Source organism: Tamandua tetradactyla, chromosome 1, assembly GCF_023851605.1.
Source record: "Tamandua tetradactyla isolate mTamTet1 chromosome 1, mTamTet1.pri, whole genome shotgun sequence".
NCBI lineage: Eukaryota > Metazoa > Chordata > Mammalia > Pilosa > Myrmecophagidae > Tamandua > Tamandua tetradactyla.
Window position 1 is genome coordinate 23481228 of NC_135327.1, and position 16663 is coordinate 23497890.

Consider the following 16663-nt stretch of genomic DNA (forward strand, 5'->3'; position numbering starts at 1 on the left):
AAATTTTGATTGAAATCACACAAAACACTTTGTCAGGTCATAAAGGAATGAAGTTGGAAATCAATAATAGGCAGAGTGCCAGAAAATTCACAAATATGTGGAGGCTAAACAACACACTCTTAAACAACCAGTGGGTCAAGGAAGAAATTACAAGAGAAATCAGTAAATATTTCAAGACAAATGAAAATGAAAACACAACATATCAAAATTTATGGGATGCAGCAAAGGCAGTGCTAAGAGGGAAATTTATTGCCCTAAATGCCTACATCAAAAAGAAGAAAGAGCAAAAATCGAGGAATTAACTGTCCACTTGGAAGAACTAGAGAAAGAACAGCAAACTAACCCCAAAGCAAGCAAAAGGAAAGAAATAATGAAGATTAGAGCAGAAATAAATGAAATTTAGAACATGAAAATAATCAAGGAAATCAACAAAACCAGAAGTTGGTTCTATGAGAAAATCAATAAGACTGATGGACCCTTAGTGAGGTTGACAAAAAGAAGAGATGCAAATAAATAAAGTCAGAAATGGAAGAGGAGACATAACCACTGACCCCACAGAAATAGAGGAGGTAATGAGAAGATCCTATGAACAACTTTATGTTAATAAACTAGACAATGTAGATGAAATGGACAACTTCCTAGAAAGGCATGAACAACCAACACTGACTCGAGAAGAAATAGATGACCTCAACAAACCAATCACAAGTAAAGAAATTGAATCAGTCATTAAGAAGCTCCCCCAAAAGAAAACTCTAGGACCAGATGGCTTCACATGTGAATTCTACCAAACATTCTAGAAAGAATTAGTACCAATCCTGCTCAAACTCTTCAAAAAAATTGAAGAGGAGGGATGGCTACCTAACTCATTCTATGAAGCCAACATCACCCTCATACCAAAGCCAGACAAAGATATTACAAGAAAAGAAAACTACAGACCAACCTCTCTAGTGAATATAGATGCAAAAATCCTCAATAAAATTCTTGCAAATTGAATACAGCACCACAATAAAAGAATTATACACCATGACCAAGTAGGATTCATCCCAAGTATGTAAGGATGGTTCAACATAAGAAAATCAATTAATGTAATACACCATATCAACAAATCAAATCAGAAAAACCCACATGGTCATCTCGATTGATGTAGAAAAGGCATTTGACAAAATTCGACATCCTTTTTTGTTGAAAACACTTCAAAGGATAGGAATAGAAGGGAACTTCCTCAACATGATAAAGGAAATATAAGAAAAACCCACAGCTAACATCATTCTCAATGGGGAAGAACTGAAAACTTTCCCCCTAAGATCAGGAACAAGACAAGGATGTCCACTATCACCATTATTATTCAACATTGTGTTGGAAGTTCTAGCCAGAGCAATTAGACCAAAAAAGACAGACAGACAGACAGACAGAAAGAAAGAAAGAAAGAAAGAAAGAAAGAAAGAAAGAAAGAAAGAAAGAAAGAAAGAAAGAAAGAAAAAGGAATACAAGGCATCAAAATTGGAAAGGAAGAAGTAAAACTCTCACTATCTGCAGATGATATAATAAAATACTGTTCTAGTTTGCTAGCTTCTGGAATGCAACACACCAGAGATGGATTGGCTTTCAATAAAAGAGGATTTATTTAGTTAATATATAGTTCTTCAGAGGAAAGGCAGCTAACTTTCAACTGAGGTTCTTTCTTATGTGGGAAGGCACAGAGCAATCTCTGCTGGCCTTCTCTCCACGCCTCTGGGTTCCAACAACTATCCCCTGGGTGATTCCTTTCTGCATCTCCAAAGGCCTAGACTGAGCTGCAAGTGCTGAGATGAGGTATACTGAGCTGCTTTGGCTGTGCTCAGTTGAGCTCTCTCATTTAAGCACCAGCCAATTAAATCAAACATCATTCTTTGCAGCAGGCACACCTCCTAACTGACTGCAGATGCAATCAGCAACAAATGAGATTCACATGCCATAGGCTTATGGCCACAGCAATAGAACTAGGCAACCTTCAAGTTGACACCTGAATCTAACTTCCACATGTCCACTCCTTGTCAACCTGGCAACTACACGTATCACCTTAAACAATATTAAAGTGAAAAAAAATTCTCTTCTGGCTGTGGACCTATGAATCTCAAAACAAGTTATCTGGGGCCAATATGCAAATTAGGAATAGTCATAGGACACATATATACATTTTCATAGGAAGGAAAGAACACAGGGGTCACCGGACCCAATAAGTTTTGAAAACCCACAGGTCAAAGTCCATTAGATTTCAAAGTCTGAGCATCATTTACCTTTGGGGCTTCTGTAGGTGGCAGTCCCACCCTTTCCAAGGGCCTATGCAGCAGTTTGCCTCTCTCTGAATACAACCTTGACAGACATTGGGGAGACCACCTTTTTCTCAGCTCCACCCTTTCCAAGCATCAGGGCTGCACTTGGGCTCTCTGCCATCTCTGGGGCAGGGCTCAACCCCTCCATGTGGTGGCAGCCAGATGCTCCCCAAATCCCAAGGAATATGCTTCACCCTCTCCAAGGCCTGAGGTGGCATGACTTTTCCATTGCAATGAGGTGGAAGGCCCATCCTCTGCCTTTGGGACAAACTCACCCTCTCCACAGGCTTGGGTGGGTCCGCTGTCCTGGCCTGAGGCTTCTTGACTTCAGACTCAGCCTCCATGGTTTTGCCTCTGAAGTTATTTTTCCTCCAAAGTGTCCCATCTCTGTCCCTCTCAGTCCTGACCTGCAATGACCTCTTTATATAGATCCCACAACGCTCTTGTTGGCTTTCTATGCAGTAGCCTTGGATCATGCCCATCATACATAAGGAGTTTCCACAGATCCTTCCTGTATAACTCCATGTCCAATCCTAGCTTTCTCTGAAATGACTGACTGGCTTCACATTTTGTCAAGACCTCATGTGGGGCACTATTCTCTGGGGTCTTCCTTCCTGGAAGCCCAGAATTTTCCAGAATATCAGTTTCTAGTTTCTTTGTACCCAAGAGTTCAGTTCTCAGCTTATCTCTTTCTTGTCGCATTTCACTATAACCTGTGAGGAGAAATCAGATTGCACTTTCCACATTTAATTTGGAAATCTCTTCTGCTCCATATCCAATTTCATGGCTTTTAAAATCTGACTTCCAGCCAAAGCCACTAGTCAATTTTGCCAGATTATCTGCTATGTTAAAACAAGGATTGCCTTCCTTCCAGTTTGCAATAATGCATGCCTCGTTTCTGTCTAGAGTTTCATCATGGGTAGCTTTAGGGTCCACATTTCTACCAAAAGTCTCTTCAAAGCATTTCTAGGCCTTCTCTATCTAGCTCCTCACAATTCCTCTAAAATCTTCCCCTTATCCATTTAAAAAGCCTTTCCAATATGTTTGGTATTTACCAGCTGCAGCAGCACCCCACTCTCAGTACCAAATCTGTTCTTGTTTGTTAGCTGCTGTATTGAATGGATTGGCTTTCAATAAAAGGGGATTTATTTAGTTAACATATAGTTCTTCAGAGGAAAGGCAGCTAATTTTCAACTGAGGTTCTTTCTTATGTGGGAAGGCACAGGGCAATCTCTGCTGGACTTCTCTCCAGGCCTCTGGGTTCCAACAAGGGTTCCAACAACTTTCCCTGGGGTGATTCCTTTCTGCATCTCCAAAGGCTTAGGCTGAGCTGCAAGTGCTAAGATGAGGTATGCTGAGCTGCTTTGGCTGTGCTAGGTTGAGCTCTCTCATTTAAGCACCAGCCAATTAAATCAAACATCATTCATTGCAGCAGGCACATCTCCTAGCCAACTGCAGATGTAATCAGTCCACAGCAGTAGAACTAGGCATCTTCACCTGACCAAGTCGACACCTGAATCTAACTACCACAGATACTATATGTCAAAAACCCCAAAAAACCCTCAGCAAAACTACTAGAGCTAATAAATGGGTACAGCAAAGTGGCAGGTTCCAAGATCAACACTCAAAAATCTGTAGTGTTTCTATATACTAGTAATGAACAATCTGAGGGGAAAATCAAGAAAAAAAATCCATTTACAACTGCAACCAAAAGAATAAAATATTTAGGAATAAATTTACCTAAAGAGACAAAAGACCTATACAAAGAAAACTACAAGAAATTGTTAAAGGAAATCATAGAAGAACTAAATAAATGGAAGGGCATACCGTGTTCATGGATTGGAAGACTAAATATAGTTAAGATGTCAATTCTACCTAAATTGATTTACAGATTCAATGCAATACCAATTAAAATCCCCAAAACTTACTTTTCAGAAATAGAAAAACCAATAACCAAATTTCTGGAAGAGCAGGGTACCCCGAATAGCTAAAAATATCCTGAGAAAGAAAAATGAAGTCCGAGTTCTCATGCTACCTGACTTTAAGTCATATTACAAAGCTACAGTGCTCAAAACAGCATGATACTTGCATAAAGATAGATATACTGAACAATGGAATTGAATAGAGTGTTCAGATATAGACTCTCTCATCTATGGACAATTAATCTTTGATAAGGCAGTCAAGCCAATTCACCTGGGACAGAACAGTCTCTTCAATAAATGGTGCCTAGAGAACTGGACATCCAGATGCAAAAGAATGAAAGAGGATCCATATCTCATACCCTATGCAAAAATTAATTCAAAATAGATCAAAGACCTAAATATTATATATAAGACCATAAAACTGTTAGAAGGAAATGTCTTATAAATCTTATAATAGGATGTGGTTTCCTAGACCTTACATCCAAAGCATGAGCATTGAATAAATAAATAAATAAATGGGAACTCCTCAAAATTAGACACTTTTATGAATCAAAGAACTTCGTCAAGAAAGTAAAAAGACAGCCTACACAATGGGAGACAATATTTGAAAATGATATATCAGATAAAGGTCTAGTATCCAGAATATATAAAGAGATTGTTCAACTCAACAACAAAAAGACAGACAAACCAATCACGAAATGGGCAAAGGACATGAACAGACACTTCTCAGAAGAGGAACTACAAATGGCCAAAAGGCACATGAAAAGATGCTCAATTTCCCTGGCTACTAGGGTAATGCAAATCAAAACCACAATGAGATATCTCACACCCACCAGAATGGCCATTATCAATAAAACAGAAAACGACAAGTGCTGGAGAGGATGTGGACAAAGAGGCACACTTATCCACTGTTGGTGGGAATGTCAAATGGTACAACCACTGTGGAAGGCAGTTTGGCAGTTCCTCAGGAAGCTAAGTATAGAATTGCCATATGATCCAGCAATACCATTGCTAGGTATCTACTCAGAGGACATGAGGGCAAGGACACAAATGGTCATTTGCACACCAATGTTTATAGCAGCATTATTTATGATTGCCAAAAGATGGAAACAGCCCAAATGTCCATCAAGAGATGAGTGGCTAAACAAGCTGTGGTATATACATGTGATGGAATATTATGCAGCTGTAAGACAGAATAAAGTTATGAAGTATGTAACAACATGGATGGAACTTGAGGACATTATGCTGAGTGAGATTAGCCAGAATCAAAAAGACAAATATTGTATGGCCTCACTGATATGAACTGACATTAGTGAATAAACTTGGAGAATTTAGTTGTTAACAGAGACCATCAGGAGATAGAAATAGGGTAGATATTGGGTAATTGGAGATGAAGGAATATAGATTGTGCAAGAAGGCTGATTATAAAAATTAAAAAATGAATAGCACAATGCTACCTAACCGTGATACAATAATGTTAGTACACTGAATGAAGCTGAATGTGAGAATGATAGAGGGAAGAGGCCTTGGGGCACAAATGAAATCAGAAGGAAAGATAGACAATAAAGACTGACATGATATAATCTAGGAATGCCTAGAGTGTATAATGATAGCGACTAACTGTACAATTTTTAAAATGTTTTTGCATGAGGAAAAACAAAGGAATGTCATTACTGCAGGGTGTTGAAAATAGATGGTAATTAATATTTTAAAACTTTAACTTATGTGTGAGACTAAAGCAAAAATGTGTATTTGATACAAAATTTATATTTTAACTAATGCATTTCCTAATGTAACTTATGGGGACAGCTTAATTGAACACCATAGTACACGGAACCTTGAGTAGGGCATGAGATTTTTTTTTTTATTAATTAAAAAAAGAATTAACAAAACAATTAGAAATCATTCCAATCTACATGTACAATCAGTAATTCTTAATAACATCACATAGTTGCATATTCATCATTTCTTAGTACATTTGCATCGATTTAGAAAAAGAAATAAAAAGACAACAGAATAAGAATTAAAACAATAATAGAAAGAAAAAAAAACAAAAACAAAAAACCTATACCTCACATGCAGCTTCATTCAGTGTTTTAACATAATTGCATTACAATTGGGTAGTATTGTGCTGTCCATTTCTGAGTTTTTATATCCAGTCCCGTTGTACAGTCTGTATCCCTTCAGCTCCAATTATCCCTTCTCTTTTTTTTTTTTTTTAATTAACGGAAAAAAAGAAATTAACCCAACATTTACAGATCATACCATTCTACATATGCAATCATTAATTCTTAACATCATCACATAGATGCATGATCATCATTTCTTAGTACATTTGCATTGGTTTAGAAGAACTAGCAACATAACCAAAAAAGATATAGAATGTTAATATAGAGAGAAAAATAAAAGTAATAATAGTAAAATCAAAACAAAACAAAAACCTATAGCTCAGATGCAGCTTCATTCAGTGTTTTAACATGATTACTTTACAATTAGGTATTATTGTGCTGTCCATTTTTGAGTTTTTGTATCTAGTCCTGTTGCACAGTCTGTATCCCTTCAGCTTCAATTATCCATTGTCTTACCCTGTTTCTAACTCCTGCTGAACTCTGTTACCAATGACATATTTCAAGTTTATTCTCGAATGTCCGTTCACATCAGTGGGACCATACAGTATTTGTCCTTTAGTTTTTGGCTGGATTCACTCAGCATAATATTCTCTAGGTCCATCCATGTTATTACATGGTTCATAAGTTTATCTTGTCTTAAAGCTGCATAATATTCCATCGTATGTATATACCACAGTTTGTTTAGCCACTCTTCTGTTGATGGAGATTTTGGCTGTTTCCATCTCTTTGCAATTGTAAATAATGCTGCTATAAACATTGGTGTGCAAATGTCCGTTTGTGTCTTTGCCCTTAAGTCCTTTGAGTAGATACCTAGCAATGGTATTGCTGGGTCGTATGGCAATTCTATATTCAGCTTTTTGAGGAACCGCCAAACTGCCTTCCACAGTGGTTGCACCCTTTGACATTCCCACCAACAGTGGATAAGTGTGCCTCTTTCTCCGCATCCTCTCCAGCACTTGTCATTTTCTGTTTTGTTGATAATGGCCATTCTGGTGGGTGTGAGATGATATCTCATTGTGGTTTTGATTTGCATTTCTCTAATGGCCAGGGACATTGAGCATCTCTTCATGTGCCTCTTGGCCATCCGTATTTCCTCTTCTGAGAGGTGTCTGTTCAAGTCTTTTTCCCATTTTGTAATTGGGTTGGCTGTCTTTTTGTTGTTGAGATGAACAATCTCTTTATAAATTCTGGATACTAGACCTTTATCTGATATATCATTTCCAAATATTGTCTCCCATTGTGAAGGCTGTCTTTCTACTTTCTTGATGAAGTTCTTTGATGCACAAAAGTGTTTAATTTTGAGGAGTTCCCATTTATTTATTTCCTTCTTCAGTGCTCTTGCTTTAGGTTTAAGGTCCATAAAACCGCCTCCAGTTGTAAGATCCATAAGATATTTCCCAACATTTTCCTCTAACTGTTTTATGGTCTTAGACCTAATGTTTAGATCTTTGATCCATTTTGAGTTAACTTTTGTATAGGGTGTGAGAGATGGGTCTTCTTTCATTCTTTTGCATATGGATATCCAGTTCTCTAGGCACCATTTATTGAAGAGACTGCTCTGTCCCAGGTGAGTTGGCTTGACTGCCTTATCAAAGATCAAATGTCCATAGATGAGAGGGTCTATATCTGAGCACTCTATTCGATTCCATTGGTCGATATATCTATCTTTATGCCAATACCATGCTGTTTTGACCACTGTGGCTTCATAATATGCCTTAAAGTCAGGCAGCGCGAGACCTCCAGCTTCGTTTTTTTTCCTCAAGATGTTTTTAGCAATTCGGGGCACCCTGCCCTTCCAGATAAATTTGCTTATTGGTTTTTCTATTTCTGAAAAATAAGTTGTTGGGATTTTGATTGGTATTGCATTGAATCTGTAAATCAATTTAGGTAGGATTGACATCTTAACTATATTTAGTCTTCCAATCCATGAACACGGTATGCCCTTCCATCTATTTAGGTCTTCTGTGATTTCTTTTAACAGTTTTTTGTAGTTTTCTTTATATAGGTTTTTTGTCTCTTTAGTTAAATTTATTCCTAGGTATTTTATTCTTTTAGTTGCAATTGTAAATGGGATTCGTTTCTTGATTTCCCCCTCCGCTTGTTCATTGCTAGTGTATAGAAATGCTACAGATTTTTGAATGTTGATCTTGTAACCTGCTACTTTGCTGTACTCATTTATTAGCTCTAGTAGTTTTGTTGTGGATTTTTCCGGGTTTTCGACGTATAGTATCATATCGTCTGCAAACAGTGATAGTTTTACTTCTTCCTTTCCAATTTTGATGCCTTGTATTTCTTTTTCTTGTCTAATTGCTCTGGCTAGAACCTCCAACACAATGTTGAATAATAGTGGTGATAGTGGACATCCTTGTCTTGTTCCTGATCTTAGGGGGAAAGTTTTCAATTTTTCCCCATTGAGGATGATATTAGCTGTGGGTTTTTCATATATTCCCTCTATCATTTTAAGGAAGTTCCCTTGTATTCCTATCTTTTGAAGTGTTTTCAACAGGAAAGGATGTTGAATCTTGTCGAATGCCTTCTCTGCATCAATTGAGATGATCATGTGATTTTTCTGCTTTGATTTGTTGATATGGTGTATTACATTAATTGATTTTCTTATGTTGAACCATCCTTGCATACCTGGGATGAATCCTACTTGGTCATGATGTATAATTCTTTTAATGTGCTGTTGGATACGATTTGCTAGAATTTTATTGAGGATTTTTGCATCTGTATTCATTAGAGAGATTGGTCTGTAGTTTTCTTTTTTTGTAATATCTTTGCCTGGTTTTGGTATGAGGGTGATGTTGGCTTCATAGAATGAATTAGGTAGTTTTCCCTCCACTTCGATTTTTTTGAAGAGTTTGAAGAGAATTGGTACTAATTCTTTCTGGAACGTTTGGTAGAATTCACAAGTGAAGCCATCTGGTCCTGGACTTTTCTTTTTAGGAAGCTTTTGAATGACTAATTCAATTTCTTTACTTGTGATTGGTTTGTTGAGGTCATCTATGTCTTCTTGAGTCAAAGTTGGTTGTTCATGTCTTTCCAGGAACCCGTCCATTTCCTCTAAATTGTTGTATTTATTAGCGTAAAGTTGTTCATAGTATCCTGTTATTACCTCCTTTATTTCTGTGAGGTCAGTAGTTATGTCTCCTCTTCCATTTCTGATCTTATTTATTTGCATCCTCTCTCTTCTTCTTTTTGTCAATCTTGATAGGGGCCCATCAATCTTATTGATTTTCTCATAGAACCAACTTCTGGTCTTATTGATTTTCTCTACTGTTTTCATATTTTCAATTTCATTTATTTCTGCTCTGATCTTTGTTATTTCTTTCCTTTTGCTTGCTTTGGGATTAGTTTGCTGTTCTTTCTCCAGTTCTTCCAATTGAACAGTTAATTCCTGCATTTTTGCCTTTTCTTCTTTTCTGATATAGGCATTTAGGGCAATAAATTTCCCTCTTAGCACTGCCTTTGCTGCATCCCATAAGTTTTGATATGTTGTGTTTTCATTTTCATTTGCCTCGAGGTATTTACTAATTTCTCTTGCAATTTCTTCTTTGACCCACTCGTTGTTTAAGAGTGTGTTGTTGAGCCTCCAGGTATTTGTGAATTTTCTGGCATTCTGCCTATTATTGATTTCCAACTTCATTCCTTTATGATCCGAGAAAGTGTTGTGTATGATTTCAATCTTTTTAAATTTGTTAAGACTTGCTTTGTGACCCAGCATATGGTCTATCTTTGAGAATGATCCATGAGCACTTGAGAAAAAGGTGTATCCTGCTGTTGTGGGATGTAATGTCCTATAAATGTCTGTTAAGTCTAGCTCATTTATAGTAATATTCAGATTCTCTATTTCTTTATTGATCCTCTGTCTAGATGTTCTGTCCATTGATGAGAGTGGGGAATTGAAGTCTCCAACTATTATGGTATTTGTGTCTATTTCCCTTTTCAGTGTTTGCAGTGTATTCCTCATGTATTTTGGGGCATTCTGGTTCGGTGCATAAATATTTATGATTGTTATGTCTTCTTGTTTAATTGTTCCTTTTATTAGTATATAGTGTACTTCTTTGTCTCTTTTAACTGTTTTACATTTGAAGTCTAACTTGTTGGATATTAGTATAGCCACTCCTGCTATTTTCTGGCTGTTATTTGCATGAAATATCTTTTCCCAACCTTTCACTTTCAACCTATGTTTATCTTTGGGTCTAAGATGTGTTTCCTGTAGACAGCATATAGAAGGATCCTGTTTTTTAATCCATTCTGCCAATCTATGTCTTTTGATTGGGGAATTCAGTCCATTAACATTTAGTGTTATTACTGTTTGGATAATATTTTCCTCTGCCATTTTGCCTTTTGTATTATATATATATCATATCTGACTTTCCTTCTTTCTACACTCTTCTCCATACCTCTCTCTTCTGTCTTTTTGGTTCTGACTCTAGTGCTCCCTTTAGTATTTCTTGCAGAGCTGGTCTCTTGGTCACAAATTCTCTCAGTGACTTTTTGTCTGAGAATGTTTTAATTTCTCCCTCATTTTTGAAGGACAATTTTGCTGGATATAGGAGTCTTGGTTGGCAGTTTTTCTCTTTTAGTAATTTAAATATATCATCCCACTGTCTTCTAGCCTCCATGGTTTCTGCTGAGAAATCTACACATAGTCTTATTGGGTTTCCCTTGTATGTGATGGATTGTTTTTCTCTTGCTGCTTTCAAGATCCTCTCTTTCTCTTTGACCTCTGACATTCTAACTAGTAAGTGTCTTGGAGAACGCCTATTTGGGTCTAATCTCTTTGGGGTGCGCTGCACTTCTTGGATCTGTAATTTTAGGTCTTTCATAAGAGTTGGGAAATTTTCAGTGAAAATTTCTTCCATTAGTTTTTCTCCTCCTTTTCCCTTCTCTTCTCCTTCTGGGACACCCACAACACGTATATTTGTGCGCTTCATATTGTCCTTGAGTTCCCTGATACCCTGTTCAAATTTTTCCATTCTTTTCCCGATAGTTTCTGTTTCTTTTTGGAATTCAGATGTTCCATCCTCCAAATCACTAATTCTATCTTCTGTCTCTTTGAATCTATCATTGTAGGTATCCATTGTTTTTTCTATCTTTTCTACTTTGTCCTTCACTTCCATAAGTTCTGTGATTTGCTTTTTCAGTTTTTCTATTTCTTCTTTATGTTCAGCCCATGTCTTCTTCATGTCCTCCCTCAATTTATCAATTTCGTTTTTGAAGAGGTTTTCCATTTCTGTTCGTATATTTAGCATTAGTTGTCTCAGCTCCTGTATCTCATTTGAACTATTGGTTTGTTCCTTTGACTGGGCCATATTTTCAATTATTTGAGCATGATCCGTTATCTTCTGTTGGCGTCTGCGCATTTAGACAGATTTCCCTGGGTATTGGATCCAAAAGTTTGGAAGATTTTTCTGTGAAATCTCTGGGTTCTGTTTTTCTTATCCTGCCCAGTAGGTGGCGCTCGTGGCACACATTTGTCTGCGGGTCCCACCAGTAAAAGGTGCTGTGGGACCTTAAACTTTGGAAAACTCTCGCCGTCCTGGGGGTTCGCTAGCCGAAGCGGCTTGAGCCGGACCGGGGTCCGAACGCAGGGAGGGTTGCTGGTCGGCGCAGCCAGGGAAAGAGCCCGTCCGAATTTCCTAGTCGGCTCTGGGCAACAAGCGTGGCGGGAGGGCGCCAGCGGCAGCGGCCCGCCCGAGAGAGTGCACATTCCCCGGGAGTCAAGGGTTTGGAAGGGGCCTCCCCCACCCGTCACCGTTCTCCGCGGCCTGGGGGTTTCCGATCCAATTCTCTCAGTTGGTCCGGGGGCTGCGCGTGGTGTGGGCGCCAGCCGCCTTTGTTTCAGGGGACCGCCTCTCCAATTCTCCCAGCCGGCCCGGGAAGGGGGAAGGGAGTAACTCCGGCCGCTTGCCACCCCGCCCGGTAAGGCCCGCGCGCCTCGGCGATCTCACCCGAGCTGCTTCTCTCAGCCAGCCAGCCGTTCCAGGATGGGGTACGCTGTCTTTTTTATCTCTGTTGTGGCTTTGGGCGCTTTCTGTATCGTTTCTACTCCCCTAGTAGGTGTCCTGGAGAAGAAACTAAGATCCGCGCGTCTTACTAAGCCGCCATCTTCCAGGAAGTGTCAGGGCATGAGATTTTGTAGGTTTGCCCAGAGTGATGCCCCGATAAACCCCAGAGTAATTTGAACAGTGAATAAAAATGTATTTGCAAAGTCCCCTTGAGAGAATGGTGAGAAAGGGGGAAAATTCAACTTCCCCAAGCGGAGAATTTCTGATATTCTCACAAGCGGTGGGGACAACCGAAACAATAGGCTGAGCCCCCAATCTTGGGGTTTGTACATGTGAAACTTAACCCAGAAAAGGAAAGGCTAAGCCTACTTAAAATTAGGCCTAAGAGTCACCCCCAAGAGAACGTCTTTTGTTGCTCAGATGTGGCCTCTCTCTCTCAGCCAACATAAAAAGCAAACTCAATCTCCTCCCCCCCATCTCTACGTGGGACATGACTCCCAGGGGTGTGGACCTTCCTGGCAACATGGGACGGAAATCCTAGAATGAGCTGAGACTCAGCATCATGGGATTGAGAAAATCTTCTTGACCAAAAGGGGGAAGAGAGAAATGAGACAAAATAAAGTGTTAATGGCTGAGAGATTCCAAACAGAGTCGAGAAGTTATCCTGGAGGTTATTCTTATGCATTAAACAGATATCACATTTTTAGTTAAGGTGTAATGGAGAGGCTGGAGGGAACTGCCAGAAACTGTAGGGCTGTGTTCCAGTAACCATGTTTCTTGAAAATGATTGAATAATGATATAACTTTCACAATGTGACTATGTGATTGTGAAAACCTTGTGTCTGATGCTCTTTTTATATACCTTATTGACAGATGAGTAAAACACGTGGATTAAAAATAAATAAATAATACGGGAAACAAATGTTAAAATAAATTTAGTAGATTGAAATACTAGTGATCAATGAAAGGGAGGGGTAAGGGGTATGGTATGTATGAATTTTTTTCTGTTTTCATTTTATTTCTTTTTCTGAATTGATGCAAATGTTCTAAGAAATGATCATGATGGTAAAAATACAACTATGTGATGATGATGTGAGTTATTGATTATATCAAGAATGGAATGATCATATGATAAGAATGTTGGTGTTCGTACGTTGTTAAGTTTAATTTAAAAAAATTGGTGTTAATTCTTTGTTAAATATCTGTCAAAATGCTCTGGTGGGCCTGAGTGTTTCATACCCTTTACTCTCTCAAAACCTCTGCGTCTTCCTCCTCCTTCCTCACTCTCAGATAAGGTCTTCCTTCCTGTTTTACCTGGTATGAACCCCTCAAGCTCCCTGCAGCGGCAATGGGGACTCAAACCTGGACAACTTGAACACATGACCTCAGGAAAGAGACTCCATAGGCTGTTGAGATTTTTCAGCAAGTAGAGGCAGACACAGTGGGCTCTTGTTGGTGATCTGGAGAGAACTCTACTGGTCATTGCTGGCAAATATTCTGTGAGCACTCAAACCTCAACAAAATTTTAACAGTGCTTATCTCTGGGTGGAGGCATTGTGGATTATTTTCTTACTTTATTATTTTATTTTTTTCCTACATTGAATAGGGAGTAGCATTTGTGTAATGGCACTAAATTAAACAAAACTAAAAAAAAACAAAACAAAAAACAATCCTCTATTCCCAAAGACCTTTGATGTAATGTCACAACTGGAGTGGAGGCATGGAGCCTTGCTGTGCCCAGCCCTCTGACTTGAACAAAGGGGATGGGACACAGATGTATCCACTGGGAGAGTATGAGCTGGAGGCCATCCCAGTCTGAGTTCTCTAAATTCTACCTGTTCTGGAATGAGGCAGAGAAAACACTCCCCAAAGGAATCCTGGGGGAACAAGTTGGGAGAACACACTACATAGGTGGAGGGTGCCCCCTAGCACACACAACCCTCTGGTCCCCACTCACCTGTGAGTTTCAGGAGCAGAAGCAGCAGGGAAGGGAGAGGGGGGCAAGGCGGGGAGGCAGGGGCCGACATTGTGGTGACCTGAGCCACTGTACTATCTGGACGTTTGTCCTGGAGAAGCCCCAGCCTCTGTGCCCTGAAGAGAGAGGAGTCCCTGACTCCATGATGTCAGAACAAGGGGATTGTGATGAGAGGAAAGGCCATGGGACTGTGACAAGTTTTCCTCCGCGGTTATAAAGTGAACCAACACAGTTGCTACAGCTGAGAAGTTGCTGGCTTGCTGGGGGAGATGTCCTGGGTTCCCGGAGCTGAGGGACTTGACACCTGCAGACCTGTACTGCTCTCTGAGCCTCACACCATCTCAGGGTTTCTCCCCACTTCACAGTCCTTGCCAGGAATCCCAGAGACAAGGCCAGAGCACTGGGCCAAATGCTTCTGGAACCTTGTGGGATCAGCTTCTGCATGAGCTCAAAATCTGAACCACAGTGAGCCACACAGCTGGGGAGGGCAGGGTCTCTACCCCACCCTCTAGAGGACAGAGTTGGACTCTACAAGGGATCTTTCGTTCTATAGGTGTCAGAGGTAAAGAACGAGCCTTGATCCGAATCTTAGCTGCGGATCCCTCATACACTACAGGGAGCTGCCTCTCCTTTCTCCTTCCTGGGTTTGGCAGGAAAAAAGATTAGCTTTTTAGAGACAGAGATAATTTGTGCTTTAGAAGATGGAGGGGACCTATGAGGGAAGGTAGGGCCGTGAGAAGACCACTCTCCAGGAGAGAAAACAACACCCCTAAAACATAACTAGGAGAGTGAGAGGTACCTCTCCTGTCTGTGCCTGGGTCTGGGGCCAGCTGTGGGGACAATGGAATGTGGGGCAGGAGAAACACTCCTGAAAGAGGGAGGAGCCAGCATGGTGGGCTCCTCCTCTTTCTCCTCTGGAATGGGCTCTAATCAAGCAGGAGGAATGTGTCTGGGGACTCTCAGCCCACACTTGGCTGTGACCCTTTAATGCCGGAGGATCCATAACCAGGCCCTGGCTGCCTTGGCTGTTTCCCCACTGCTCCCCTTTGACCCCTGCCTCCTCCTCAGGGACCAACTGGATGACAAGGACAGGGGAGGTGCTAGAACAAGAGGAGAAAGCACAGCAGGAACCAAACGTGCTCTATGAGATGACAAAGCAACCCTTCCCTTGTGAAGTCACCATCCTATCCCAGTACTCTAGAATGATGAATTCCACATTGTAACTGGGCAGGGACTTTCCTCTAGACTCCATCATTCTAACCCCAGGAATCTTCTGTAACTTCCATTGGACTCTGAGCTCTTTGGAGGATGAGATTACTAACAGCACCATGGTCAAGAGCACAAGCTTTGAAGCAGATACGATGTAGGTTCAAATACTGAATCTGCTTCCTTGTAGCTGAGTAATCTTGGGCATATCATCCAGACTTGTGTATTGTATGACCTTCCTGACTTCCTCATTTGTATGCCACCAATATCTAAAACTGTGTTTATAACCTATATTTAGACATTCTCTTGTCACACCACCCCTGTTCAGTAATGGCCCCATTATCCATCCAATTGGTCAAATCAGGAGGGGATCATCTTCTCCATGCTCATCCATTCATATCTGTTCCCAGTTAATTGTGCCTCTTAATTATCTCTTGGCTCCATCTATTTCTCCTTCTCCATCATCATCTCTTGCCTGAATGAAGGGAAAAGCCTACTAAATGAAATTCATAGCCTCCCCATCTTTTGCTCACTGTAATCTCTCCTACTTTGACTTCACAGATCTGACTACACCCCTCTTTTGCTTAAACACTTTTGTGGATTCTTAATGCTCTTAAGGTAATATAAACAATCATTTATCCTTCCATGACTGGCTTGGACCTGAGAGCCAGAGGAATGCCCACATTTTCTGTTCTTCAGGTTGGGTTCTGTGCTTGTTTGAAAGGATGTATATCCCTTAGAAAAGCCATGTTTTAATCTAAATCCATTTTCTTAAAGGCAGAATAAGCCTTATTCAATACTGTATGTTTGAAACTGTAATCAGATCATCTCCCTGGATGATGTGATTTAGTCAAGAGTGGTTGTTAAACTGGATTAGCTGACGACATGTCTACACCCATTTGGGTGGGTCTTGAGAAGTTTCTGGAATCCTATAAAAGAGAGAACATTTTAGAGAACGAAAGTGATTCAAAGAGAACAGAGCAGAACAACATAGCCACAAGAAACAGAGTCCACCAGCCAGCAATCTTTGGAGATGAAGAAGGAAAATGTCTCCTGGGGAGCTTCATGAAACAGGAAGCCAGGAGAAGAACCTAGCAGACGATTC

The 16663-nt window shown here is 40.0% G+C and overlaps 1 protein-coding gene across 4 annotated transcripts in view; it reads right to left on the minus strand.

Moving 5' to 3' along the window:
• LOC143643700 (signal-regulatory protein beta-1-like) overlaps positions 1-15487 on the minus strand; it is a 47733-nt gene extending 32246 nt beyond the window's left edge. The window contains exon 1 of one of the 4 annotated variants that reach the window (XM_077112280.1): positions 14335-15487. In XM_077112280.1, the coding sequence (XP_076968395.1) occupies positions 14335-14404 (70 nt within the window). In that variant the 5' untranslated portion in view covers positions 14405-15487. The remainder of the gene's footprint in view (positions 1-14334) is intronic. The other 3 variants (XM_077112285.1, XM_077112278.1, XM_077112274.1) reach the window with 3 other exon arrangements.
• Between the last annotated feature and the right edge of the window lie 1176 nt (positions 15488-16663).